The following is a 27,784-nucleotide window of genomic DNA, read 5'->3' on the forward strand; positions in this document are numbered from 1 at the left end:
AGCGGTGCGGAGCGGCTGCCGCCCGCCGCTTGCCATGAAGGCGCCGCCGCTGCGCGCTGCGCGGAGCCGCTGAGGGGCTGCAGCCCGCTGCCCGCGCCGCAGCGAGCCCCGCTCCGCTCCGCGCCGCTCCGCGCCGAGCCGCAGCCGCAGCCCCATCCGCAGCCCGAGCCCGAGGAGCCGCCGCGCGGAGGCGGCTGCCCGCGGCCGCGCGCGGGGCGTCGCGGCGGGCGCGATGCAAGTGTCCATCGCCTGCACCGAGCACAACCTCAAGAGTCGCAATGGCGAGGAGCGGCTCATCAGCAAGCAGAGCAGCGCGGCGCCCAACGTGGTGAGCGCCGCCCGCGCCAAATTCCGGACGGTGGCGATCATCGCCCGCAGCCTGGGCACCTTCACGCCGCAGCACCACATCTCGCTCAAGGAGTCCACCGCGAAGCAGACGGGCATGAAATACAGGTAGGGGCACCGCGGCCCCGCCGCGCCGCGCCGCCCCCTCGCCGGCTGCCGCCGGGGAGCCTCCTTTCTGCGTGCCTCTGCTCTTGAAAGGAGAGCTCCGCCGAGGTTATTAAATACGTTTTTAAACCTGTGCATGACGGCATGGTACTCGGGCACTGCTATTTTTGCAGGCGTGTGTTTCATACAAAACCCGTTTGCCCGCCCAGCTTTTAAGCGGCGGTGGTGGATTCTGTAACAGGGATGCTTAGGTGGTTTCCATTGTGTGCTCGATATAACTTGTGTTAGCGTCACGCGGAAAAACCAGGTAGCGGAGCAGGCTCCCGGCCGGCCAGGGAAGGGTCCCGCGCAGCACGTTGCACGGGGCGAGGAGAAGCCGCCGCCCGAGGCACCGTGTCGTCGCGACGGTCGCTTACAGGCGCTTTGCCCGAGTTACTAGCCAGGATGGGACTAAAAACCCATCTGTCTCACGTGAAATGCGGACGAGATTCCTGACTCGTGAAAAGCCTGATGCATCCCACAGAGTTTATTGTTTCTCTTAACCTCGCAGTGGAAAATGGGAGCAGGCTGCTCCGGCTGGGCAGCGCCGGGACTTTCCACCCCGGGTCGGGGGACTTTTGCCCCCTCCTCGGCTGACGGGCAGTGTGCTCCGGGCCGGGCAGGGCGGGATGCGACGGCCGCAGCGCTTCCCAGGCGGAGCAGCCCCGCTCCCGGGATGTCAGCACCGAGAGGGAGGCAGCTCCCGCGTGGGCGGCCGGGCAGCCTCGTGGTTAGGAAAATCCCAACGCAACAGCACATCGCATTGACTCCCGAGGAAACGCGTGGCCAGGCCAGGGGAGACCCCAGCGAATTAGGCGCTCGGCTGTAATTTGCCTGGACGTGTTTGAACTGCTGGTGAATAACGCAGAGGATTCGCCTGACTTGGCCATCGCGGTGTTTCCGCATGTGTGGCCGGGGCGATGCACGCTCCGTGGCACGCTCCCACCAGCTGCTGGGGCGCCTGCGCCGCCTCTGCCCCAGCCTGGCGAGGGGCACTGGGCACTGCCCATTCCCACCGGGATTCGCTCCTGGAGGCGTCACTGTCATGCAGGGGTGCTGGCCGGCGGCCTCCGGCCTCCGCCTCCCTCTTGGGCCCCTGTGCGGGAGAGCAGCGCTTTGGGTCACCCCGGGCACCCCGAGCCCGGCCTTTGCAAACCGCTTCTGGCTTATTTCTAGTTAAAACGCCGGTAGCGAGCGCTAACCCTCCTGGTGGCGCTGAGCACAATTCCCAGGGCTGCGGCTGCGAGGGCCTGGGGAATGACATCAGGAATAGCATCTCCGTCGTAACAAGATCGAGGTTTTATCTTTATGACTAATCCCTCTTTGTGCTCCCAAATATCTCCATATCTGGAGATGATTCCTGCCCCCGGAGGAGGAGCAGAGGGGGATTTGGGGGAAGAGCGGAGCAAAGCTGCAGGCGCAGCCGCGGCGCTGCTCAGTCGAGATGCCCTGCAGCCGGGGCAGGCGGCTGCCGGCAGTGCCGGAGCGGTGCCTAGTGCCGCTCGCCCAACCCGGCCGGTTTTCCCACCTTCTGCAAAGTCCTCAGCTCCCTTACATCCGCAGCTGAAGTCCTTCCCTGTTCATTTTCTGCCTGAACTGTGTCACTGCTGATCAGATTTACAGCGTACGCGGTTTAAAATTACGTGCTAGTTAAGATGCCTCTTGTTTTGTGCTAAAAATAATGAAAGCCGCTTCCCCCTTTAAAGCCGCTCTGGAATCTAGGTAACTTTGAAGATGCAGTTGGCAGGGCTGCCGCGCAAAGCTCGCAGCGTCGCTCGCGATGCTTCTGCCCAGCCGCGGCGCTTCGCCTCCCTCCCACGGCCGCGAGGCACTTTCCGATACGAGGCGGCTGACGAGAGTGACGCTGTCAGGGGGATTATGTAAAGGAGAGAGACGGGAGCGCGGTGCCAGCATGCGGGGCCGGGCGGGGGCCAGCGCCCCGCATCCCACATCCCGCATCCCGCATCCCGCACGCTCCCGTGCTTCTCCCGGGGTGCAGGGAGAGGAGCCGATAGGAAACACAGAGTTTGCGGCAATAAATGTGCTCCCTCTTGTTCCTCCGTGTCCTGTCGATACTCCGGCTCAGCTGCCCTGGCGGAGCCGCCCAGATGCTCGCGCGCGGCATTCGGGATCTTTTCAAGCTCTTCCTCGCCAGGCTTGGCCCGGACGGCTGCGATCTGCTGCATCGTTGCGGGAGGCAGTGAGGTGTCTTTGCGCCCGCTGCTGTGGAGCGCGGCGGCAGGGCGGCGGGCTGGGGATTCGCCCGCTTTCGGGGGCCGAGCATCGCAGCCTGGCGCCGTCTCCCTCCCGATTTGCCTTTTTTGTCATTTACTGTCCAGCCAAATTTGAGCAGCCTGTAACACTGAGCTCGCCCCGGCCCTGGTGCGCGGCGTTATCTGGGCTGTGCCGTGACCACCGTGGGAAACCGCGCTGGAAACCGCGACCGGCACCGGCTTCCCCGCGCGTCCCTGCAGCCTTGCCCATGCGCCGAGCGGGGCCGGGCCGCCGGCACGCGCCGCACTGCCCAAACAGCCCCGTGCTCGCGGCCTCGGCGCTCGGAGCTCGGCGGAGCGCTGGCACGAGGGACCCGGCTAACGAAGGTCTGTTTATTTGCGCTCGTCGATAATTGGCGGCGGCGGCTCCGAGCGCCTGCGGAGGCTGGCGGCTGCCGAGGGCTGCGGGCGCAGGGCACCGTTCTGCCCCGCGGGCTCCTGCCGGGGAGATGCCACCGCGAGCCCGGGCGGCGCCAGCCCCCTGCGCCCTGCGCCCTGCTCGCGCGCGTCGAGCGGCACGAGAGAAACGCGACTGCAGAAGGAACTGCTCGTCCCGCTCCGCTGCCTGCCTAAGCGGCCACTGGCAGGTACAACTCACGGATGCGGCAAGTGTCGGACGCTGAACGGCAGAGTTAACCCCAGCCTCTGCAGCCCCCCAGCACCAGCCGGGAGGAGGAGGAGGAGCAGGAGGAGGAAGACCAGGGGGAGGAGAAGGAGGAAGAGCAGAAGGAGGAGGAGGAGGAGGAGGAAGAATTGGAGGAGGAAGAGTTGGAGGAGGAGGAGGAAGAATTGGAGGAGGAAGAGTTGGAGGAGGAGGAGGAGGAGGAGGAGGAAGAATTGGAGGAGGAAGAGTTGGAGGAGGAGGAGGAGGAGGAGAAGAAGGAGGAGGAGGAGGAAGAAGAACAGGAGGAGGAGGATGAAGAGCAGGGGAGAGGAGGGGGCAGCAGCGGCCCCTCCAGGCACGTTTCCGGCAGCCGGCGCCTCGCAGGAATCCGGAGCCGCTGGTGCGGGGGCTTGCGGCAGCCCCGGCCGCGCGCGGGGCCACGCTCGCGCCGCCGGCCCAAGCAGCGACGGTGCCGCTACGGCACGAGCCTCCTGTGCGGCAGCCTCCCGGCGTCCGCGCCGGCGCTGCGTCCGAGAGCTCGGCTCTGCGGGCGGCTGCCCCCGGACACGAGCCCGGGCTCGGGTTTCGGAGCGGTCCGGTTGGGAAACGCACCCCGATTGTTTATCCCGCCGCGTTGGTTTGGAAAAGGGAGATAAACCTTTCATGCCGTTAGAGGGGCGGAAGCGGGAGCAGACGCTTCCTTGGCGGTTCGGGACCTGCGTCCTCCTCCTTGCGCGACCCTACGGCATCGGCCGTGGCACCTGCCTCGAGGGTTCGACGATTCCCGCTTCATGGAAGCTTTTGCCGCAACTATCAGCAGTTTTAAGCACTTCACATGCAAATGGCGCTATTATTTTAATATAAAATCACATATTATTTCAGCGGCTCTGCAACCCAGGTTGATTTTTACGGTTCATTGCCGGGTCTTCATTGCACTGCTGTAAACTAAGCCTGACCCGGGGAACGGACCTTAACTCACAGCGCCAAAACCCCTCGCAGTGTGCTAGCAGCGGCCGGGCCGCGTCTGCCCGGCGGGCACCTGTTTTCCTGTTTTCCAGGAAAACCCAGCACTGCTTGGTCACGCGATGCATGGTACCAGCTGCAAATCCTTCCGTTCCCACTGTCATGCCCTGTGCTGCTGCCGTCCCGGGGAAGGGCCAGGGGCTGGGGAGCGCCGCTCCGGCGCCGAGGAAAGCCCGGGAGCGACGGCTTTTCCCCGTGCAGAGCCACGGCGCGGGCGGGAAAAGGGCAGAGCCGGCTCCTGCCTTTGGCTGCCGCCCATCTCTTCCCCCCTTATCTGCATTTTAATGCGTCACCGGTGACTTTTACGAGGCTCCAGCCAAAAAAAAAAAAAAGAAAAGCAGCAGCGTGCCGAAATCCCGGGAATTTGAGCTGGAACGATGGAGGCGACGTCCCCGCCGCCCCCGGTGCCTGGCACCTGCCCATGGGCCCGGCCGCCGCCGCCTCTGCCGCAAGCGGCTTTTCTCGTTGTTATTATTATTGTATATCGGCGTCCCCGTGCGCGGGCGGCAGCAACGCGGGGCCTCGCCGCCCGCCTGCCCCCCGCCGCGGCGTTGCCAGAAGGGAAGCAGAGGCCGCACTAAGCCGCGGCGATCTCCTCTCACCTGCCTAAAACCGATTTAGATTTCCAAACAGCTGGAAAAAAAAGGCGCCGATCCTCGGGGTGCCCCTTCGGCAGGCTGCCGGGGGCAGAAGCCGCCAGCGGGACGCGCTGCGCAGCGGAGCGCGGAAAGGCCGGAAACCGCCGCTTTGCGAGGACGGGGGTTTTGGACGTCGCTCCGGGACGAGGGAATCTTACGGGCGGCGCTCGCCGCAGGCGGCGTTAGCAGAGCGGAGCGATAGGAGCCGGTGGAGCAGCGGCTTTCGCGGGGCGGCGGGAGGCGTCGCGTGCTCTCGGCACAAGCACGTGGTTAAAAAGCGCATGAAACGGGGCAGCGCTGCGATCCGGCGTCACCGCAGTTACGGCTGCAGTTCGGCGGGACGTGCTGCGCGCGCTGCGGGAGCGGGAGAGGAGAACCGCGCTTCGCTCCCTTTCCGCCCGCGCCGCCTGGAGCCGCCTCCGGCTCCGCGGGGCCGCTAGAGGGGCGGCTGCGCGCTCCCGAAAGCCTGCGGGTCTTACGGAGCCGCTGGGGCAAAACCGAACCCGGCGTGAAGAGCTGGGAAGCGCCGAAGCCGATCGAAGAAGAGCATTAGCGTGTCCGTGCCCTCTCGCCTTGGCTCGGCAGCAAAATCCGTCCTTTTCGTCCCCTTGCTGCAGCGTCGCTTCGGGAATCTTCTTTCCTTTCCGAAGCCGGCCCGAGGGCCTCGGGGGGGGAGGCTGCGGGACGCGGGGTCGTGCGGGGGGGGGTCCCAAACGCTCCTGCTTTTGCTCGGCCCCTCGTCCTGCTCGAAGCAGCCTGGTTTTTAGGGACCGGGTTACGTATTCCGTCCGTTTTCCGCGCGGAAAGGAACCGCACTTTAGCAGTAGCGGGGATGTTCCTAAGCAACGTTGCTTTCCCACTGAAAGCTTCAGGAACGGTGACTTTTTCTTCCTTTTTTTTTTTTTTTTTAACGTTTTCGTAGCAGCCGGCCCTGGGCCTGCCGCGGTCCGCAGGTGGTGGGAGCGCGTCACGGACCCCAGCGCGGCTCGGCCAGGAGGGCCGCGCGCTCCCGCCGGGATGAGGCTGCCGGAGGATGCCGAGCCCGTGCCGGAGCCGAGCCGGCGCTCGTCCGCTGGGGTGCGGATGCCTCCCGCGGGAGGGCTCGGACCTCGCCGAGCTTCGCGGCCCACGGACAGCCGTCGGACACGGACGCCTGGCTGCCTTCCAGCATGGAAAGGAAGGGAAGCTGGACCTGCACGGTCCGTAGGCCTGGAACGGCAGAGCAGGAGAACGGGCCGAGCTGGGGCTGAGCTCACAAATCCCCTGTACAATTTCGCACGGAAACAACATTTTTCTCTTCGGGCATCGCCTGAGGAGCGAGGAAGGTGTGCGCGAAACGCTGTCTTCCCGTCTTCTGGGGGATGCTCCGCAAAAGCCTGGGCAGCACCAGCGGCGGAGGGGCAGGGAGCCGTGCGGGAGCTGCGCGGGAGCGTTCGGCCTCCGAAAGCGCGGAGGAAAACTTCCCAGCCGGCCTCTGCGTCCTCCTGCTCCTCGACTGCGGGAATCACCGCGGAGCGGCCCGTGGCCGGCAGCGGTACGAGGCGCGACTTCCACCAAATACCTCTCCCAAGAAAGAGTTAAACTGGTTTAGAGCCGCCGCTGCGGCACAGGCGAGTTTTTCTCACTTTTCCCTGCCAAATACTCGCCTGGATTTTAAACCTTAGGCTCTTGTCTTTTTAGCCAAAATGAACATTTGTTTCAGACATGCTCCAGTCTTCCCACACTGTCACGTTACAAAGCTGAAGCCTCGGCGAAGGGATTGCAGCCTCCTTTGTTCCCGGGATTCTTGGGGAAAGAAGGCAAAACCTAACGTTTCCCGGACTCTGGCGCGCAGCCTTTCCCCCGGCTGCCTCCCGCAGCTCCTGCCGCCGCTCCGCGCTCCCCCTTGGGCGCGCTACTCGCCCTCGTCCCCCTTTTATTGCTTTCCGGTTCCTGCTGCCGGCTGCCCCTCGCCTGCCCCGGACGCGCCGGCGGCTCGCGCGCACATGCCCGGGCGGCCGCTCCGGCAGGCGTTTCAGTCCCGACGCGCCGCCGCTCGCTTGTGCCACCATCCGCAGACCCGGCCGCGTCTTGCAGAACTGCGTCTTTCCGCCTCCGTCCGCACGCAAATCTTGCAAAGCGCCGGGGAAGAGGAGCGCGCCGGCCCCGCGGGCGCCTGGGCGGAGGGCACTCAGCACGCCGCCTCTCCCGCCGCTCCGCCCGGCCTGTCCCGGCCCTTCGGCTCCGGCCCGGCCCGCGCGGCCCCCACGGCCGCTGGCTCCTCGCGGCGCGGAGCCCGTAGCTCCCGGGAGCCGCGCGGCCAGGCGAGGGCCTTCTCCCAAGCGCCCTTCTTCGCCTTTTCCCTGGAGGGGGATGGCGCGGCTCCCGGGAATGGCGCAGCTCTGCCAGGGCTGCCCAGGTTTCCCAGGAATGGTGCAGCTCCCGGGAATGGCACGGCTCTGCCAGGGCCACCCAGGTTTCCCAGGAATGGCATGGCTCCTGGGAATGGCGTGACTCCCGGGAATGGTGCAGCTCTGCCGGTTCCCGGCGCTCGGCAGGGCCTGGCGGGGTCCTGCCCGGAGCCGCGCGGTGGTCGGGAGCTGCTGCGCCAAGCGCACGTGAGGCTGAGTGTCAGTGACAGAGCAACACGAACGAGAGCTGTGTGTTTAAAAATAGATTTAGAAATATCTATATCTATATATAGAGATATATAAAAATATATATATTTAACAGAGCTGTAGTTTGGGGGGGTTTTGTTGTTTTTTAAATCAGTTGCTTATAGGTTGGGCAGACCAGCGCTGAGAGACTTGAGGCTACTGCAGTGCAGCATCCTCCTTAACGGCTACTTAATTCCTTAGCCGCGCCGACTTGGAAAAGTCGGCGCTTTTTTTTGAGCAAGACTGCGCAAACAGCATCAGCATAAAAGCGCTCCGAGCGCGGCGGTGCCAGGTACGCGGGAGCGCGCCGGCAGCGGTAACCCTGCAGCAGCCTTTGCCGGGCGCTGCAAGGTTTCCCGAAGGAAAAGCGTGCCAAAAGGGTCAGTGGGAAGACGTGCTGGTGCCGGAGGCCCCCTCGTCCCGGCAGGAAAGCCGCCGGCTCCAGGGGAGCGGGGCCGCCGGGCCGGTCCGGGACGGCACGTTAATCGCCTCTGCGACTTGGACGGTAACCGAATCGAGGCACAAACTGCTTTTCCCGGCTGTCTGCTTAGAAACAAACCATTTATTTTCCTGGGCAGTTTTGTAGCTTCTGGGTATGGTTTTTTCCTGCTTGGTTTGATTTTTCTGGGGTGGAAGAGAACCAAGTCTCCGGAATGTTTTTGCTATTTCAGGCAAGTTATTGATCCGCTGTAGCGCCAGTAACCCGGTCGATGGCTCAGTGCTTCCAAACCGCCGAGGTCTGCGCTCGGAGAGGAGCCGGCCGGCGCCCCGAGCTTTGCCCCGTCTGCGTGCGGCCCCTCCGTGCCCGCGCGCCCCTCGCGCTAGCGAGCGTGTGCCGCCCGGCAGAGCCACCGCGCGGGTGGGGGCCGGACCCGCCGGGGGCTGCCGCCCGCTGGGCCCCTCCCTTTCCCGGCTGTTTTCACGCGCTCGTGGAAGTTTTTAGGATTTCCCATGCGGTCAGGAGAAAACGTGGGGTGCAGGTGTCACATCTGGTGGCCGTGCGCCCGTTTCCCGCGCCCGTTTCCCGCGCCCACAGCACCGTTTCCCGCGCCCAAGGCACCATTTCCCGTGCCCATTTCCTGCACCCACGGTGCCATTTCCTGTGCCCACAGCACCGTTTCCTGCGCCTGTTTCCCGCGCTGTTTCCCGTGCCCCCGGTGCCATTTCCCACGCCCACGGCACCGTTTCCCACGCTGTTTCCCGTGCCCACAGTGCCATTTCCCACGCTCTCGTCGTGCTGTTTCCCACGCCCACGGCACTGTTTCCTGCGCCATTTCCCGTGCCCACGGCACCATTTCCCGTGCTGTTTCCTGTGCCCACGGTGCCATTTCCCACGCCCACGGCGCTGTTTCCCGTGCTGTTTCCCGCAGCAGCTGGCGCGGGGGCGGCGGGTCCGTCGCCGCAGGGCCGCTCCTGGGCGAGCAGAAACCCCCGCGCTCCCGTCGTGACGCTTCCCCGGGAGCGATCTCACCCACCCGGTGCATATAAACACCAGCTTCACCTCGCGAATCGGCTGTGACAGTGACTAAGGAGCTGCTGGCTGCAGGAGCAAAACCTTTTTTTAAACACCCTTTTCCCCCGCTTTTAGCGTGCCCGTCGCCCCGGCGAGGCGTTCGCAGTGCCCCTCGCCGCCGCGGGCTTCGCCGAGCCTCACGCACGCCTGCTCTCGCTAACCTCGCTTGTCAGCGCTTTGAGCCGAATTTCGTAGCCGACAACGTGCAAAGGGGTTTAGCTCGTTTTTGTGCGAAGAGAAATCACCCTGCGTTTGATTTCTGATGCGGATGCAACATAACGGATACCTTTTCAGCAGCTGCCAAGCAGGTACCGAATTAATTCTGCAAGAAGGATCTTGCACTAAAAAGACTTGGCAGCTTCAGCGCCGGCTCTTTATCGCAAACATAAAATTTCCCCAGCAGCTGCTCACACGCAGGCGAAATAAGCAGCGAAGGCGGCTCCGGGGACGGGAGCAGCGTCTCTGTCCCGACACGCTCGCCGGTCAGTCTGCCGGGCGCTGGCCTGGATGTCAGGAAGGGGCTTCGTGCCGGCGCCGACCCCGCGTGGGCCACCTCGAACACGGCGCTCGGGGCTCGGCGGCAGGCGGGTCCGAACCGTTCTGCAGAATGAATGCAAACGGCTGAGAAGTGCAAAGCAGCACGCGGCTTCTCCGGGGAAGGGGCGGCGGCGGGGCCGGCTCGAGGAGCAGCGCGGCGGCCCAGCGGCCCCGGTGTGGTGAGGCGCCGGCTGGCATCGCGCCCGCCGCTCGGCACGGGGACGATCGCTATGCTGCCGCAGGGCCCATCTGTATTTTCATTCAGAAGCAAAAAAAAAAAATACAAAAAAAAAAGATCTATTTTTAGGGGTTTGTGGCGTAGGCAGAAAAACGCTTTCCCGCATCATGCCGAGGCCTCGGGGGAGAAGAGGAAGGTGGCGGGAGGCCGGGAAGCGCCGGCCGCGGAGCAGAGCCTCGCACGGGCTCCGCGTGGGCGCGGGCCGGAGCTCCCCACTGCTCCAGGGCTTTTGGCAGCTATTCGACACGCAAAATTCTGCCCGTGCGTGCAATAGCTGGAACGACTGCAAAACAAGCTTCTGGTTTGGGTTTTTTTTTTTTTTTGCTAAGTTGCGGGTTTTTTGGGTGTTTCTGTCGTCTTCGGCTTTTGCTGTAAATAGCTCATGCAGAGCAGCAAAAAGTGCAGTAATTGCTCGCAGTGTTGTGAAATAAAAGGTGGAGAGACGGGCCCCAAATTATACCGTGATGTGGCAAAGAAATTGCACGGATCCAGTTGTGATGTAAAGGTTAAAGCGGGAGGGTATAATTAGGAGGGTATTTTGCGCTGCAGCAGCAGCAGCAGCAGCAGCTCCGAGCTGGGGCAGGGGGTTAGGACGTGGCACATTTCACGGCCTCCCAGCTAATTATCTTGTCTGGCTCTGCTGAGCGGGGAGGAAGGGAACAGCGCTGCCTGGCTTACGGCTCGGAGGAGCCCGTGTCGCGCGCCGAGCGGCAGCCTTCCCTCGCCTTCGGAGAGGGCGGCTTCCCCCCAGCCGAGGAGCGCGCTGGTTAAGCTCGCTGCTCAGACAGCGCCGTAACCGGACCGGGAGTTTCCTTTAGACGTTGTGATGGATATGAATGTTTTGACAAGTGTGAAGGTGAATAAAAAAAAAAACGCGAAGCTGAATGAGGCGAATACTTTAATCGGTGTTACTACGAGGAACGCGAAGTGCTGGGGAAGCGCGGGAGGCGCACGCGGGCTGAGCGCGGCCGCGCGGCCGATGCCGGCGGCGAGAGGCGGCTGCGCGCGGCGGTTGCTCACGCCACCGGGAGACGCCTGCCGCGAGCGGCCCGGGGGGGGGACGCTGCCCCAGCGGGGGGGTTTCTGCCTTCGTGGCGTTTAAGTGCACCGAGGCTCGGCCGTGGCGGTCCGCAGGCATGGCCCCGAGCAGCCGAGCGGGGCCGGGAGCGCGGGAACGGGGCCAAGAGCGTGGGAATGGGGCCAGGAGCGTGGGAACGGGGCCAAGAGTGTGGGAACAGGGCCGGGAGTGCAGGAACGGGGCCGGGAGCGTGGGAACGGGGCCGGGAGCGTGGGAATGGGGCCAAGAGTGCGGGAACAGGGCTGGGAGTGTGGGAACGGGGCCGGGAGCGCAGGAATGGGGCCGGGAGTGCAGGAACGGGGCTGGGAGCATGGGAACGGGGCCAAGAGTGCGGGAACAGGGCCAGGAGCATGGGAACAGGGCCAAGAGTGCGGGAACGGGGGTGGGAGCACAGGAACGGGGCCAAGAGCGTGGGAACGGGGCCGGGAGTGTGGGAATGGGGCCGGGAGCGTGGGAGCGTGGGTGGGAGCACAGGAATGGGGCCGGGAGCACGGGAACGAGGCCAAGAGCACGGGAACAGGGCCGGGAGTGCAGGAACGGGGCCGGGAGTGCGGGAACGGGGCCGGGAGTGTGGGAATGGGGCCGGGAGTGCGGGAACGGGGCCGGGAGTGCGGGAACGGGGCCGGGAGCGTGGGAATGGGGCCAAGAGTGCGGGAACAGGGCTGGGAGCATGGGAACAGGGCCAGGAGTGCAGGAACGGGGCCGGGAGTGCGGGAATGGGGCCAAGAGCGTGGGAACGGGGCCGGGAGTGCGGGAACGGGGCCGGGAGTGTGGGAACGAGGCCAAGAGCACGGGAACGGGGCCGGGAGCGTGGGAACGGGGCCGGGAGTGTGGGAACGAGGCCAAGAGCACGGGAACGGGGCTGGGAGCGTGGGAACGGGGCTGGGAGCGCAGGAACGGGGTGGCGATGACGGTGGCCGAGCCCCGGGCGCCCCCGGGGACGCCGCAAACCCTCTTCGCCGCGGGTCGCCCGGGGGCCGACGGCAGCCCGGAGCGCCGAAGCGCCGCAGCAGCAGCAGCACGGCGGCGGCGGTGGTGGGCAGCGGGGCTCCCCGGGGCGAGCGGCACCGCTGCGCCCGCAACCCCGGCCTCGCCGCCGGCAGCCCAGCACCGCCCGCGCTGCTGCCGCTGCGTTTTGACTCCTCTTTATTTTACCCAAAATGAGTCGCGACCGAGCGGGGCGAAAGAGTATTACAGTATGTTCACTGTTGTCAAAATCAGGAATTTACTTTTCCGAGAGCGTCTACCCGTTTCAGAGGAAAATGGATGATTTGGACAGAACTAGACCGGCATTCTTAGTCTGATGCTTTTCCGCTGAGTTATTAAAGCCGTGTGCCCCCGCAGGATTTAATATTAATTTATAATCATTTTCTTTTTATTCCAGAAACCTTGGAAAATCTGGACTGAGAGTTTCGTGCTTAGGCCTTGGTGAGTAACACCCCCCCCCCCCCCCACCCCAGCAAACCGCGCCGGCCGGCCCCTCGCCTGGGAATCGCACCCCGGCTCGCCACTGCCGAATTTTGCCCCGATCCTCGGCGTATCGATAGCGGCCTTGAGCTGCGGGGCGGGAGCGCGTCCGGCAGCCTGGAGCGCTGGACCCAGGGGCTTTGCCCGTGCACAAACTTCCCTGGTGCCAACCGGACCACTTGCGTGAGGCAGCCTTTAAAAAATACGGTCTAAAATACTGCAGGAAAAAGGATCTTTCTAGCCGGCAGGCACTTTTGCATGGTTGCGCTGGCCTTGTCCGAAACGGGGGCGGGAGAGAGGAGGAAAGGCTGCCGCTGGCTGCGCGGCCGTCGTTTTGCCCGGCTCCTGCTCCGGCGGAGCCGCCCGCGCCGCGGCCAAGCTCGCGGGACTTTCCTAAGTGGCTTCTCTTCCGCGCTTCCCTCCGAGGAGATTAATTCATTCGCTTAAACTCTCCGCGGATCAAAACCTCGTGCAAGGCTTCCTAAGCTCCCCCAGGCTCAGTAATCCTCCTTGAGAGCTTCCGAAATCGCCCGGGGGGGGGGGGGAGCGAGCCGCACGCTCCAGAGGGGAGAAGACGCGAAGCGGAGCGAGAATGAGGGGAGGGAAGCGGCAAGGGAAGCCGTGCTCTGCGGCCAGGCCTGCTCCTGCCAGCTCGGCGGATGCGATGCGATGCCGCGGCGCGGTGCGGCGGCGGGTTACGGCAGAGCAGCCCGCTCCTGCGCGTCCTCGCTACCTGCGTCCGTGCGGCCGGCGCCTCCTGCCCTGCTCCGGAGCGACCGGCTGCGTTCGGATAACGCCCCGCTTAACGGGTGTAAATAACTGCTTTTCCTCCCACCTGTGCTTGGGACCTCGCAGCGTACTCAAGCAAAAAAAAATCTCTTTGGGATAAACAGTCTCAACATTTTTCAGTAGAAAAGCCCTTTAATGTGTTCCTATAAAAAAATAACACTTCTGAGGCTTTAATGTGGAAATCAGTTTTCATCCTGTTTCCCCCCCCCCCACTTGCGTAAAGAGGCTTAATTAAAGAGGCTTAACGCGCGGGGGGCCAGCGAGCCCGATAACCGGCCGGGGCGTCCGCGGCGCCGGCACCCGCTTAGCCAGGGCTGCTAAGGGCCGGCAGCTGCGGCTGGCTCCACTGGTGCCGTTAGTTAAGGAGCATCACTTGGGAGGCACTGGCATCAGCACCGGCACCATGCAGTAACCCCCGTTTCGCTCTTTCCAGGGACGTGGGTCACGTTCGGAGGCCAGATCTCGGATGAGGTAAGTGCTGCTCGGCTCCAGTACGGTGCACGAAGTAGAGCTGATCCGAGCGATTTTTTTTTGCAGCAAATCAGAGCTGCCGAAACACCGGGAGGCTATTTCCGTACGGGAACCGGCAGAGGATTAGCGCGTGAAGGGATGCGGAGCTGAGGCTTCTGCTGCAAAAAGCCTTAATGACGGTGACATTTGCAGACGTCAGCTTTAATGAAAACTTCTCCTCCCTTAAAACGATCCGCTCTTTGCCGGTGTTTGGGGTGATCTCTCCATGCGTAGCGCTGACAGCCGTACGGCTCCTGGTGCCCAGACTGGGGCCTGCTCTCTTTGCAAGACTGGCCGGGCTGGGTTTGTTCAGAATAGGATGAAACAAGTGAAAATGCGCTTGTTTTTTTTTTTACTCACTCTGGCCCATAACAGATGGCTCTTAAACTCTGTTAATATTCCCGCAGAAGCGCTGCACAACACGTGGGTTTTACTAAGTGTCAGCTACCTTGTGAATGTTATTCACCAGAAAAAAAAACCCAACCCCAAACCCTTCCAGCAGCCTTGCTTATAGTATTACGACATAAAATCCCAAAATAACTTTTTCCGGAGGAGAGGCACAGGATTTTGATTGCAGAGGGTTTTTTGGTTTTGAAGTCGTTTGATCTTTGTTATTTCTTCTGCTCGCTGTGCATCACTGAGCCGAGTTTATTTCTGGCTTTTTAGTATTCCAGGGTGCAGCAAAAAGGCTCGTTTCACTTATGGATTTGGTTTAATGGCTAAAAGAAGCCGGTCCAAAATGCCAACGAGCGGGCAAAGCAGGCTGAGCCCAGCGCCGTCCCCGCCGGGCGCTTCCCCCCCTTGGGGTGCACGGTCCCCTGGGGTCGGCACCGGAGGTTTTAGTGGGAATCGATGGACGCAACCTTCAGCTGCTGAGATGTTCTGCAAAGGCAGCTGGAGAATTACAGAAAAGCCTGTCAGGTAGCCAAAAAAAAAAAGAGAGGGAGCTTAGCATGGTAATATCCTTTCTGGTTTAAATTCCATAGATTTAGGGAGTAATTTCTGTAACCCTGTTAAACTCTTGGCCGCTTTCCTACTAGAAAGCGGAGGACTCTCTCTGAGAGGAGCTTAACGCCCCCGAGACGCGTTGGGGGAGCTGCTGGCAGGGGGAGCCCTGGCCGGCGCGGGGCAGTGCCGGGGGCTCGGCGGCCGGGGCCGCGGGCTGCGTGCCGTAGCGCGCTCCCCGGCTCCCCGTTTTCTGCCTGTGTTTTCTGCGGAAGTGGGTTAGAAGGCTGTTCCGACAGGTTTGAGCTTTTCTTTGAATTATTTAAGGGAAAAAACACCCAGGCTGAAGACAGAGGATTTCTGGACACTCTCAGTTTCTAACTATAATTTTATAAGAGATAAATCTCTCCGGATTCGGAGCCTGTGGGGTGTGATTTACATTCTCTCGGGGGGGAAAAAAAGAAATGTGTGCTGAAGTAAAGGCAGGTGTTAATGTATTCGAGACTGCCTTTGAATCCGATTCATTTGCGTTGTGATGGTGGTGGGTGGGCAGAGTCACAGCTGAGATTTCCACATCTGAGTGGTCGTTTTTGGTAAACTGAAAGCAGGCTTGGGGCGGATGTGTGCTTTTGGATGACCTGAGTACGCTCTGGGGGACCAGGAGAGCTCTTGGGGCGGATGTGTGCTTTTGGATGACCCGAGTATGCTCTGGGGGACCAGGAGAGCTCTTGGGGTGGATGCGTGCTTTTGGATGACCCGAGTACGCTCTGGGGGACCAGGAGAGCTCTTGGGGTGGATGCGTGCTTTTGGATGACCCGAGTACGCTCTGGTGGACCAGGAGAGCTCTTGGGGTGGATGTGTGCTTTTGGATGACCCGAGTACGCTCTGGGGGACCAGGAGAGCTCTTGGGGTGGATGTGTGCTTTTGGATGACCCGAGTATGCTCTGGGGGACCAGGAGAGCTCTTGGGGTGGATGTGTGCTTTTGGATGACCCGAGTACGCTCTGGGGGACCAGGAGAGCTCTTGGGGCGGATGTGTGCTTTTGGATGACCCGAGTACGCTCTGGGGGACCAGGAGAGCTCTTGGGGCGGATGCGTGCTTTTGGATGACCCAGGTACGCTCTGGGGGACCAGGAGAGCTCTTGGGGCGGATGTGTGCTTTTGGATGACCCGAGTACGCTCTGGGGGACCAGGAGAGCTCTTGGGGTGGATCCTGGTGTCCGATCAGCTCAAAGCAAGCTCGGGCAGAGCAAACTCGGATTTGCACCTGCACATACCCCCGTACCCAGGGACGTCGGTCTCCAGCTCCAGGCAGAGCACACCCGGGCTTTGCTTTCGGTGATGGTTGTTAGCGCTTTGGCCCGGCCGGCAGGGCGCTTGCCGTCGCTGCGCGGCAAGGAACGAACCGCCGGGGCCGTCACCTCTCCTGCCTCTGCTTCTCGCAGGTCGCCGAGCAGCTGATGACCATCGCCTACGAGAGCGGCGTGAACCTGTTCGACACGGCCGAGGTGTACGCGGCTGGCAAGTGAGCGCCCGCCGCGGACGGGGCCGCGGGACCCGCTCCCCTTCGCGGCGAATCCGGCCCGTTTGGTCGGGCATGGGGACGCATTTATTTATTTATTTATTTATTTAGACCTGCTGGTCTTTTTAAAAAAAAAAATAATAAGAAAAAAAAATCCCGAATAAATGAAAAGTCGGCGCACACCCAGGTGGTGATTGACCGCTTGCAGCACCAGCAGCACCGAGACACAGGTGCCGGCGAGAGCAGCGGCTCGTGCTGCGGCACAGCTAATGCTCTTAGTGCCGCTGCTTAATTTAAAGAAAAAAGGAATCCGGAGCCGCGCGCGTGTTGGGCGGATGACTCCTGCGGCTTGGGACTCGCCGCCGGAGGTGGGCATCCCAGCGGGCTGCTCCCCGCAGCGAGCGCATCCCGGCGCGGCGGGCGGAAAAGCCCCGGAGGAGCGAGCGTGAGCCGGCGCTGGGGCACGACGCGGGAAATAAGGGGCTCGGCGCTTTCCCGGCCAGGCTGAGCTGCTTTTTGTTTGTTTGTTTGTTTGTTTGTTTGTTTTCCTCCCCTTTTGCGCAGGGCGGAGGTGATCCTGGGAAACATCCTCAGGAAGAAGGGCTGGAGGTAGGGCCCGGCCGGGGCGCCCCTCTCGCTCCGATGGCGCGCGGGAACGCCTTTGCTCCCAAAGCGCGCGCGGTGCGGCCGCAGCAGGTCGGCGCCGGGCGCTTCGGCTCGCGGCCCCGTCCGCGTCCGCCCCCGCGCAGAGGCACGCGTGCATCAGCGGTACGAAGCCGTGACGGGCCTTCGTCTCGGGAAGCCTGCTGCGAGAGCATCCCTAATTAACGTGCCGCCCGTTAGCGGGGCGCTGCGGTCGTAGCAGCGTCTACGCGATCCCTGTTGGCCTCCCCCGTGTGCCGCGGGCAGGTCCCCGCGGCGTCCCCGTCTTGCAGGGGGGCGGCTGTGCGGCGTAAAACATGCCGAAGAGGAAAAAGCCGAGTCTCGTAAAAGCCGGATAAATTGTGTGTTATACCGTTATAGAGCAAAGCGTTCTGCAAATGGCAAATCTTCGGTTTGGTAACGCGCTGGAGTTTATAGATTAAAGCAGCAAACGTATTGTTTTGGGGGTTTTAATGACTCGGGCGATGCTCTGTGGCCACGGTTCCCGTCCCTGCTCCTTGCAACGCTTTCAAAATAGCGATTAGCATCCGCGGGTGATCGGGTCCGGGGCGTTTCTCCGGGCGCAGCCCCGTGCCGCCAGCTGCCAGCGCAGCCGCCTCTCCGGTGTTAATCCACATGGCTTTTCCCGGCGGCGAATTGCCTAATTCAGCTTCAATTTCGGGCACCAGACTAGTTGTTCCCCGCGGCTGCATCTGACCTTAACGTGGCGAGAGAATCGGGCTCCAGCCCTGTTTGGAAAAGGGTTGTAGCGGTGTGCAGAACCGAACGCTAGAGCTGCGCTTCGTCCTTGCGCGTCGGCTCCGCTCGGCTTGAGCCGAGCCGTTCCCAGGCTGGCAGAGCTCCCGGGCGGGCTTCTGCTTGGCTTCCCGCACTGTGGCTTTATTTATTTACTTGTTTTTTAAAGCGATAATACTGTTTCTTTCCTCTTTGCAGGAGGTCCAGTCTGGTCATAACAACAAAACTGTACTGGGGCGGAAAGTAAGTTTTTTTTTTTGTGATTATACGTACTAGTTTTCCCCGCTGCGTGGTTTTACCCTGTAACAGCCAGGCGACCCAGTTAAAAACAGAGATGAATGCGGTCGCGGAGGCGGCGGCGGCGCGGTCGTTCGCCACGTGTCTCGGGAGATCGGGGCTGGACGAAGGCACCGGCCCCACGGCGGGTCGCGCCCTGCCCTGAATTGCACTTAATTTAATGCGAAGCTCAAAGTATCTGTGCAATGCACAGGTCCGGGGTGAGACGGCTCCCTGCAGCGAGCCCGGAGCACGGACCCTCCGGCTGCAGCGGAAAGGGGCCGCGCGGGGGCCGCAGGTCTCCCCGTGCGCCCCCGGTGCTGGAGCTGCTCGCTAAGTTATTCAGAGCTTTAACCCGCTTGGCTTCTAAAATAGCGTATCTCATTGCCATAGCGTGTGTGGGGGGGTGTTTTTGCTCCAGGAGAAAATATTAATATACATTGCTGCGAGATGCAATGTTGTTTTCTGCCTCTCCAGCGGAGCCTGGATATAAATAAGATGCTGCCACGCGCTTTGGCAATGTGGGTTTGTAGTAACCGTCTGGCTTTACTGCGCGGTCGCCTTGCAGCGGGTTGCAGACCCGGCTGCTCTGTCAAACCGGCACCAAACCAAGCGGCAAAGTCGCGCTGCCGCCGGCCCCGGCGGGCAGCCGGGCGGGAGCTTCCCCGGCACCGTGCCTCGGGAACGGGGCTCCTGCGGGCACCAGGGCGGTGCAACCTTTGGGGATTTGGGGAACGTTCGCGGCGCCCCTGCACCGGGCACGTCGCAAACGCCTGGTCGCTCCTATTGATCCGAGCGCAGTGCGGTGCCGGCTCCCCCCGACGCTGCCCCTTCCATCCCTTCCCTTCCCTTCCCTGCAGGGCCGAGACGGAGAGAGGCCTTTCCCGCAAGCACATCATCGAAGGTACGTGGCGCCGGGCGGCTCGGCTCGGCTCGGCTCCCCTCTGCGTGTGCTGTTTCCAGGTGTATCGCGCATTTGGCCGGAGCGCTGCTTTCTGCCCCGGTTTCCCTGTGCCGCTGCGGTGGGAGCGAGCGGGGCGCGATGCGGCTCCCCAGCTCGTCCCTTCCGGGGCCTTGGTGCTGCTTGTCCGATCCCTGCAAAACCATGGGTTCTTTTTTTTTTGTTTTTGTTTTTTTCCCCAAACACGCTCTTTCAGCTAGCTCTTTGCATTCAGTCCCGTTTCCCATGGAGTTGTGCTATTGTCTTGTGTGCTGCCGTGTTCATCCATACGGCTCTGTTCATCCCGGTCTCCGTTGGGTCTAAAATGCCTGCACCTCGTCTTCCTTTGCATTCATATGGTATTGGCTTGGGTTTTTTTTATACATACATACATGCATATATGTGTATAAGCTGCTCCACAGGGGCCTGCAGAACGACATTTTGTTTGGAAAGCCATGGAAACGGCGCCTTGCTTAAAAAAAATCCTTTTTCATTATTGCAACTATTATTATTATTATTATTATTATTTTATTGCACTGTGCATACTGGAGGTGATTAGCCCTCGCTTTGATTTATGCAATAAACCCTAATGGCTCGCGGCGATTCTTGCTTCCGCAGCGTGTCGCTGGGCTCTGGCGCGAGGGAACGCCGGGGCTCGGCGCCGGGGCCAGCGCGCCCCAGGGGCTCGGCCGGGCTGCGGAAGGACCCGCTCGCCGGTTCTCTCTGCGTCTGTCACGTTTCAAGAAATTATAGATATATAAAAAAAAAATAAAAATCCTGGCAGCAGTTGACGTAACGTCACAGAAAACGTAGCAAACAATGCAAATGCCGATGTTAGCTACTTTCCATAGAAACACTCCAAGCATTTCCATAGAAACACTTAGCAAAAACGACTGGTTTCTCGCCCCAAAATTCAGCGAGCGCCTTCAAGCTGCTCTGCTTTGGCTCATTCCTGGTGAGCGTTCAGCGGAGCGCCTTGCTCCCGGGAGGACGGGTCGGGAGCGCGGTACGGGGCGCAGCGCGCCGCACGCGGTGCGTATTGGCAGGCGTTAGACCAGCTCCGACGGGGGCCGGGGCGGGTTTCTCTCCCTTTGCCGTTGGCAGGGCTGAAGGCTTCCCTGCAGAGGCTGCAGCTGGAGTACGTGGACGTGGTCTTCGCCAACCGCCCCGACACCAACACCCCCATGGAAGGTCAGTGGCCGCCGCGACCGCGGCTCCGACGCGCTGCGCTGGGCTCGCGGGTGCAGGCTGGCGCCGGGGCCGAATGAAAAACGCAAACCGCGTTTTATGAAGAATTCGGGCAGCTTAAATATGAAATAACCTCCTTCGCGGTATCCTGGGGGCCTGTGCATTTACACTGAAATGAAACGAATTCCTATCTCTTCAAAGGAAATTGAAGGCTTTTTTTTGTTTTTTTTGGTTTTATATATATATATATATATATATATATATGTATGCCGCGGTTAAACGCGTGCGTGGCGGCAGAGGGTCAGCTTCCTAAATAAATGAGGAATGGAAGGAAGGAGGACACGTGGCGCATGGAGGCGGTTGCAGGACGGAGAGGTGCACGTGGGACGGCCCCGTCCGCGCCGCTGCCTCGCGCTCCCGTGACCCCGATCCTCCCGGCTTCGGGGAGCCGGCGGGATGCAGGACGGAGCCGCGGGAACGCCGGCCAGCGCCGGGCGCGGGGAACCGCCGGGAAGCCTCGGGGCGAGCAGTAAACCTCGAGGTACAGCACACCCTGGAAAAGGATCCCAAATTTGTACAAGCCCAGAGTGAAATCCTTAGAGCAGCGTTTGGCCAGCTGGGAAACGCCCGGAGAAGCAGCCGGAGGGGCTGGTGGAGCTGAGCGGCTTTGGATGTTGATGCAAACTGTTCCCGTTTCCTCCCCCCGCCTTGTTCTGCCGCGCAGGCGCCGCATGAGCGTTTCCCTCGTTATTCGAGAGCGTGGGTTTTTTTTTTTTTCACTCGAGGTTTGTTTCCTTCAGCTTGGATTAGCCCTTCCAGAAGGTATAAGAAAAAGCCACGTTAGCAGATGCGCTTTTGCATCCCGAGCGCCTTTTCCAAGCGGCGCGCCGGTTGGCCCCGCTGGCGCCAGGTTCGGAGCGAGCGACGCCAAGCTGCTGCAAAATTGTCCCTGTGCTGCTGGAGGCTGGTCTGCGGCTCTTGAAAAGAAGTTCACTGAGTTTTAAAACCAACCATCTCCCCATCCGAAGGGATGTGTCATCGCTACGGGGCAGCGAGCAAACGAGGAGATGCAGGTGTGTGCTGGGCACAAACCGTCCCCCAGCCTTGCCCATCTCGTCAGCAAGAATATATACATACATACATATACGTATATTTTTATATACTATATATATATATGTATATTCTGCGTTGACTTCAGTTCTCCAGCATTTGAACACTATTCTTCAAGGGAGATGGGGGGGGTCAAGCCAAAATACCAGGAAAACATTTCCTGGGATGCGGAATTCTTCCTCTTCAGCATAAAGCCTATAAAGAGCGCGAAGGAGCCCGGCGCAAGGATGCTGTCGTCTCCCTCGGCGTCCTCCGAGGAGCACGGACGGAGACGTCGTCCCAGGCAGCCGCTCGTCGCTGCCTCCAGAAGAAATCTGGGAGTCGGGATCGCCGGTGAAATCCAGCCTCTGCCAAGCGGTGCTTTTCGGTGCCGTAAATCGGCCGAGGCTGCTGGCGACAAAAGGCAGCTGGTCCAGGGCCAGCGCTGCCGGGATCAGGGCTGCGTTCGGGATAGCGGCTCTGCGGTTTGGCAGGGCAGGGATTCATCAGGCATCCGCAGAGGGCAACCGGCCTCCTGCCGCTTGCTCGGGAGAAGGAAGCGCTGAAACGCTCCGTGTGAGCCGCCTTGTGCCGCGCTGCTGACGGCTGCCTAGCCAGCGTCCCTTCGTGCTTCTCCAATCTGATTTAGCTTATTCCTCTCGGTTTGAATGATTTGCTATTGGAACGGCTAACCTTATCCCTGAGGCTGAATATTTTGCCGTGCAGTTTCTTTGATGCTATGTCCTCTTTGGAAGGACTGAATTCCTGGAAAACGCGTCCAGCCCCTCCTGTTGGAGGGTGCCTCAGGAAAAAGAGGAAAGGGCAGGAGGTTGCGCCGGCGCCAGCCAAGCTGCTGCGGCGCCGGGAGGCCGAGGCGAGCGCCTCACCGGTGCAAATGTGCAACCTAGTGCAAGCAAATCTAGTGCAAATGTGCAGTCTGGTGGGGAAAAAAAAACAACTAGTGCAGTTGTGCAGTCTGGTGCAAGCAAATGTGCAATATATTGCAAACAAATCTAGTGCAAGCATGCAGTATTGCATGTATGGAAGAGCTGTGTCTGAGCCTGGCAAGAGACGCCGGTGCGTTACTGCCTGCATCACCTCACGCTCCCGAACCTCCCGGGCAGCTGTGGGCTGGGGACGATTTTTTTTCCCTTTTCTTCACAAAAAGCAAAATGCATGCATGTGCTCTCTTGATTCCCAAGCCTGGTATTTAATCTGGTTATTTAAAGCCAAGGAGGCCTGGAGTCTTGCTGAGGTTTTGGCGCCCACGGCTCAGTGGCGCTGCCGGAGCCGACCTTGCCGCCGCAGTGCCGGTCCCTGCTCCCGCCGGGAGCAAACCCGGACGCGGGACGTCGCGTTGCAGAAGGGCGAGTGGCAGCACCGAAGCGATGGCTTCGGCTCGTTCTTCGCCCGCTGTCCCCACTTTCGTGGTGTTTCTTCATGCTGACAGTGGTTATTTGCAACGCACCCAGCTCGGGGCGTTAGGGGCAGCAGGCCGGGACGGCAGCGCTGGGGGCAAAGGAGGAGAAAACTGAGCGTTTTGGTGAGCTTTAGTCTATTCACGCTGAAGTTCCTGCGCGGATCGAGATGACCGATGTAAACCGGTGGATTGCTCAGATTTATGATTTACCACCAGCGTCTTGGTGGTGCCAGCAAAAGGAAGCGAGACTAAATGTGTGCTTGCATTAAATCAAATCAGACAAAAGCTAGGACAGCGCTCAGGCTTGGGTTTGTTTTTTTTCTCCTTTTCTCCGCAGAAATCGTGCGTGCGATGACGCACGTGATAAACCAAGGCATGGCGATGTACTGGGGGACGTCGCGCTGGAGCGCCATGGAGATCATGGTGAGCAGGGCGGCCGCGGTGCCGGCGCGGTGCCGGCGGGGCGCCGCGGGGCGCTCACCTCCGCTCGCTTCCCTGCAGGAAGCCTACTCGGTGGCGCGGCAGTTCAACATGATCCCGCCGGTGTGCGAGCAGGCCGAGTACCACCTCTTCCAGCGGGAGAAAGTGGAGGTCCAGCTGCCGGAGTTGTACCACAAAATAGGTGAGGTCCGAGGCCGCTGCTCCCGTTTTCGGTCGGAGCTGGGGCGCTGGGTGGGGAACGGTGTCCGTCTCCGTAAATCCCCGCCACGTCCGAGCGTCCGGGGGGGGGGGAGGCTGGAAGCACCGTTTTTTGGTGCAACGCTGATTTCTCCCAGTTCCCTGAACTGCCCTCTCCGCTTCCCGCAGGGGTGGGCGCGATGACGTGGTCTCCGCTAGCCTGCGGCATCATCTCAGGGAAGTACGGAAACGGGGTCCCCGAGAGCTCGAGGGCTGCCCTGAAGGTAGGTGCTGCCACGGGCAGCAGGCGCGCGAGAAGTGCGGGTGGGTGGATGGATGGACAGACGGACGGGCTCCGCTCCCGCGTTACCGGCAGGCTCCGGCTCCGGTGTCACCGGGCTTGGCAGGCCCTTGGAAGGATGCTTTGGCCGGCGCGGGCCGGGGCGGCAGTGGCACAACCGCCGGGGTTTCCCCACGGCACGCAGTGCCCACGGCGGTTTATTAACCATCGATGCAGTCGTAAACTAGCCAAGAAGGTGGCGTTGCAGAGGGATCCGGATTAATGGGTCAGAATGGATCGGAATCGAGTTTGGAGCTGGGAGAACAGAAATCTTGGCTTCTTCTGATTAATTTCCCAATCTTGAATGTTAATAGTAAATCTTGACCCAGATCAGATGTTCTCTCACTATTTGTTTTTTTTTTTTCAATCAAAATCTTCTCAGGATAACTAATATATATATATATATATATATATATATATATATATATATATATATATATATATATATATTTTTTTTTCCCCCATTCTGGGATTGGACCCAGTGGCCCAATAGTAAAACTGGGCAAGTTCCAGATTTTTAGTACGAGTCCTTCAGGGGCATAAGCCAAGCGGATACAGATGGAGCGTCTTAAAGGAGATGTGTTTTTCCCTGTCCTAATTACTTCGGGCAGCAAATCACTGCATTACTCGGGTTCAGGAACTCCTGAGTTAGATATATATATATATATATATATATATATTTATATTTTTAGGAGATGGTAATAATTTGCTGCAAGGTTCCCATTCTGGAGGACCTAAAACTAATCGCTGTTTGCGCTGTATTCGGTCTCCAGTGCTACCAGTGGTTGAAAGAGAAGATCGTAAGCGAGGAGGGCCGAAAGCAGCAGGTGAAGCTGAAGGACCTGTCCCCCATCGCCGAGCGCCTCGGCTGCACTCTACCTCAGCTCGCCGTCGGTAAGGACCGTCTGGCGCCGCGGCGTCATTCGGCCGCTAACGGCGGGGAGGGGAACGCTGAAGATGCAGGTGCTTTTGGGGGAGTCGCTGGCCTGGTACCCTCGCCCTGATACGATATTCTTTTCTTTCTGAGGGAGCAGCGAAGTAAGTTGAAATGTACTTAAAAAAATCACGCGGGAGCTGCAGTGCCCAGCTGCCGCCGCCGCGGGCTTTGATTTACGGGGGGGGGGGGGGGGGGGGGACGTGGAGCTGCCCGAGCCGCTGCCGCGGGCTCGCGGTTTGGGGGCAAAAACGGCCCCATCGCTTTCCTTCCTGCTCGTCCCATCAAAAAAAGCACAAGACATAACCAGAAAGGGGCTTAGGTGAGGAAATGCTGGGGAAAAACCTCCGCAGACTGAGCGGCCCTGAATTATTTAGACGATGATAGAGGAAGTAGATCAGCAAGACGGAAAGGACAGAAAGTGGCGAGCGATGCAGATGTGGTGAATCAAGCGTTACTAATTTTCAATCTGCGAGAACGAGAACAATCCAATGCGAAGAAAGAGCACATTTAAAAATGGAAAAGGGAAATATCGACATGACACATAATTATCCTGCTTAACAGCATAAGAAATGACTCAAGTGACCTGAAAAATGACAGCTTCCAAAAATGTTATTTTCAAATAGAGATAGAAGCTTTGACAAATATTAGAAAAAAAAAATCCTTTACGGACAGGTTTTTTTCCTATAGTGATTATTTTCAAGCTACGGTCTACCAGTTCTCAGGCTTCGCAAAAGGAGCCGGTGGAAAGCACTAAAGCCAGCAAGTCTACCTCAGCAGCATTACCCATGCTCTGCGGGGGTCTCTGCCTTGATAAACAATTTGGGGGGGGGGGGGCTAAGGATCGAGAGGTTGAAGACTTTTTGAAGGTGCGTAAAAAGGAATTTTTTCCATCTTGAAGGCTGCAACGTTTGCAGTTTTTTTTAGAGAAAGCATCTGCGCTAACGTGCTGTAGCGAGCCCTGTGTCCCTGACCCTCTTGCATCTTCGCCCCCAGCCTGGTGCCTGCGAAACGAGGGGGTCAGCTCTGTCCTGCTGGGATCTTCCAGCCCGGAGCAGCTGATAGAGAACCTGGGAGCCATACAGGCAAGTACCTACAGCGGCTGCGAATTAAAACTTTGGTAATTAAAATTAAGCGTTGATATATTAGCTACTGCTTTGCTCTCTTTGGAGTTATTTCAAGGTGGCGTTAGAATACCTTGAAACTGGTGTCCTCACGTAGGTTTGATATTGTGCATTTCATGTCAGGCCTGTTACGCTTCTAGTTACGCCCGTTAATGAGGCAGATGACTGTACTTCACCCCGGCTTCCAGCCGGCCGCGGGAGCTGCATCCGTGCTCAGCACCGAGAGGGTGCTGCCGGCGGGTTTCACGTGTCGCGCTCGTACTGATCAAAAGCGGACTTGAAAAAGCAAGTGACCCGATCCCAGGGCATTGTATGATCTATTCTGTGCTGCATCTTCAGCAACAGTCCCTAAAAAAGCACAGATCCCATGTCGTATGCACCGACTTCTTTAACTGTTCCCGTTGCTTTTCGCAATAAGTTTCCTCTGATGTTCTTGCCGCCAGCTTTTTCCCAGCGCAGTGGGGGAACGTTGTGCACATGAAGTTTAGGAGCATTTCAGTGATTCCTCACAAGATACTACAGTAATTTTCCCTTAGGGGAAAAAGATATTAGATAAATATTTGTCACACATACAAAAAAAAAAAAACAAACCCTAGAGAAACCATTATTTGATAAATCTGGATTTAGATTTGGAAAAACCTGTGACTATTTTTAATGGAAGCTTAATTAAACGTGGGTTTTCTTCTGCTCCTAGGTTCTTCCAAAGATGACATCACATATTGTAAATGAAATAGATAATATTCTGGGAAATAAGCCCTACAGCAAGAAGGACTACAGATCATAATGCAATGCATGACTTACCTGGACTGCATGGTTTAAAATAGTGCTCTGTACACGTAGTACAGTACCGAATTAATATCCGGTCATGAGAATCATTCGGCAGCTTGCTGCTCCGTGTCTACTGTTACTGGATCCTTCGAGATGTGTGCTGTTGCTACCAATCTGCAGTGGAATTTAAAAGCACAGTTGATCTCTCTTACAACCGAGAATGATCTCCTATTTTCTTACCTTCAACTGAAATCATTAATTTTTACTTTACTCTTAGCACCTCATGCTTGTGCTGTGACAAACATATGTAAAGCAAAAAATAATTTATAACCTTTGGGTACTTGGTAATTAAAGAAGGATGTACAGATATATTTTTTCAATGAACAAAGCCAGATACAACTTAAGGTTTTAATAAATCCACATTTGGGAAATTTCAGCTATAAAGTTGCTTCAGTTAGATTAACAGATAGAATGGGCAAGTTCAAATTTTCCATTTTTTTTTTTTTAATGCTGAATACAGGCTTTAGACTTAGATTGTAATTGAATAAGGGACTTAAGTCAGAAAATTAGTTAGAAATCATAAAGCTCAGCTCCTAACTATACTGCTTATTTCAGCTGTGGAGTGCTCCTAAGAAGTATTTCTGAGTACAGGTCAGAAGAGCAGAGTGAGAACCCAAACGGGCATGTCAGGTTAACGAAAACAACTGCTGTTTGCAGAATTCTAGTTCTAAACAGACTTTAAACCAACGAATCCATGATAAAATATTAGTTTTTGCAATTTACAGAAATCTGCCTCTACTTTTGCCTGCTTGTAGACATAGCTATTGCAAGTTTCAATATTCATGAGCTTTTAAGGATATAGATACTTTTAAATATATATAATATTAAAGCTGCTGAAAAATACCAGAAAAATCAGGTATGTATTTTGGTGGAGGGCTACATTTGCTTTAACTTGTTCTGGAATCGGGCATAAGTAAATGCATAGTATTTTTAAGATACATTTTAAACCAGTAGGGGTTTTTTGTGTGTTTTTTCATCCCTCTGAGGAGTTGATGGTCAACATCATTAATTTGCCTATTTTAAGAACCATGTTATATTTTTACCATGACTTTGCTTTGTAAAATGCACCTATGATTTCAGTACATATTTCACACTTGTATGGAATAATCATACTTCCTATAGGGTACAGTTATGTACAGTATTTGTAGGACCCTTGTATTCTATTTCCCTTAACTTCATGGTATCTGCAAAGTGTGTACAGCACTTCTGTGCCACACGAACAGATACTAATACTTAATTTGTTTTTTCTTTTCCTGTATTTAATTCAATGAGCTATGGTATGTGTAAATGAACTTAGTTGCTGTATATCAGGAACCGCAGTCTGACTTTGACTTCTGCTTGGACACAATAAAAGCATTTTGTGCACCT

General features: G+C 58.5%; 1 protein-coding gene across 1 annotated transcript; it reads left to right on the top strand.

Annotated features, from left to right (window-relative positions):
* The first annotated feature begins 219 nt into the window (after window positions 1–219).
* KCNAB1 (potassium voltage-gated channel subfamily A regulatory beta subunit 1) lies at window positions 220–27,784 on the top strand. Its single transcript, XM_067302221.1, has 14 exons — window positions 220–453; window positions 12,414–12,457; window positions 13,719–13,756; window positions 16,185–16,264; window positions 16,826–16,870; window positions 17,858–17,902; window positions 18,796–18,839; window positions 19,980–20,066; window positions 22,910–22,995; window positions 23,074–23,194; window positions 23,380–23,474; window positions 24,304–24,424; window positions 25,461–25,549; window positions 26,283–27,784. The coding sequence occupies exons 1-14, from the start codon at window positions 233–235 to the stop codon at window positions 26,370–26,372; spliced, it is 1,206 nt and encodes a 401-aa protein (XP_067158322.1). The 5' UTR covers window positions 220–232; the 3' UTR covers window positions 26,373–27,784.

This window comes from Apteryx mantelli, chromosome 9 (genome assembly GCF_036417845.1).
Source record: "Apteryx mantelli isolate bAptMan1 chromosome 9, bAptMan1.hap1, whole genome shotgun sequence".
In the NCBI taxonomy this organism is placed as follows: domain Eukaryota; kingdom Metazoa; phylum Chordata; class Aves; order Apterygiformes; family Apterygidae; genus Apteryx; species Apteryx mantelli.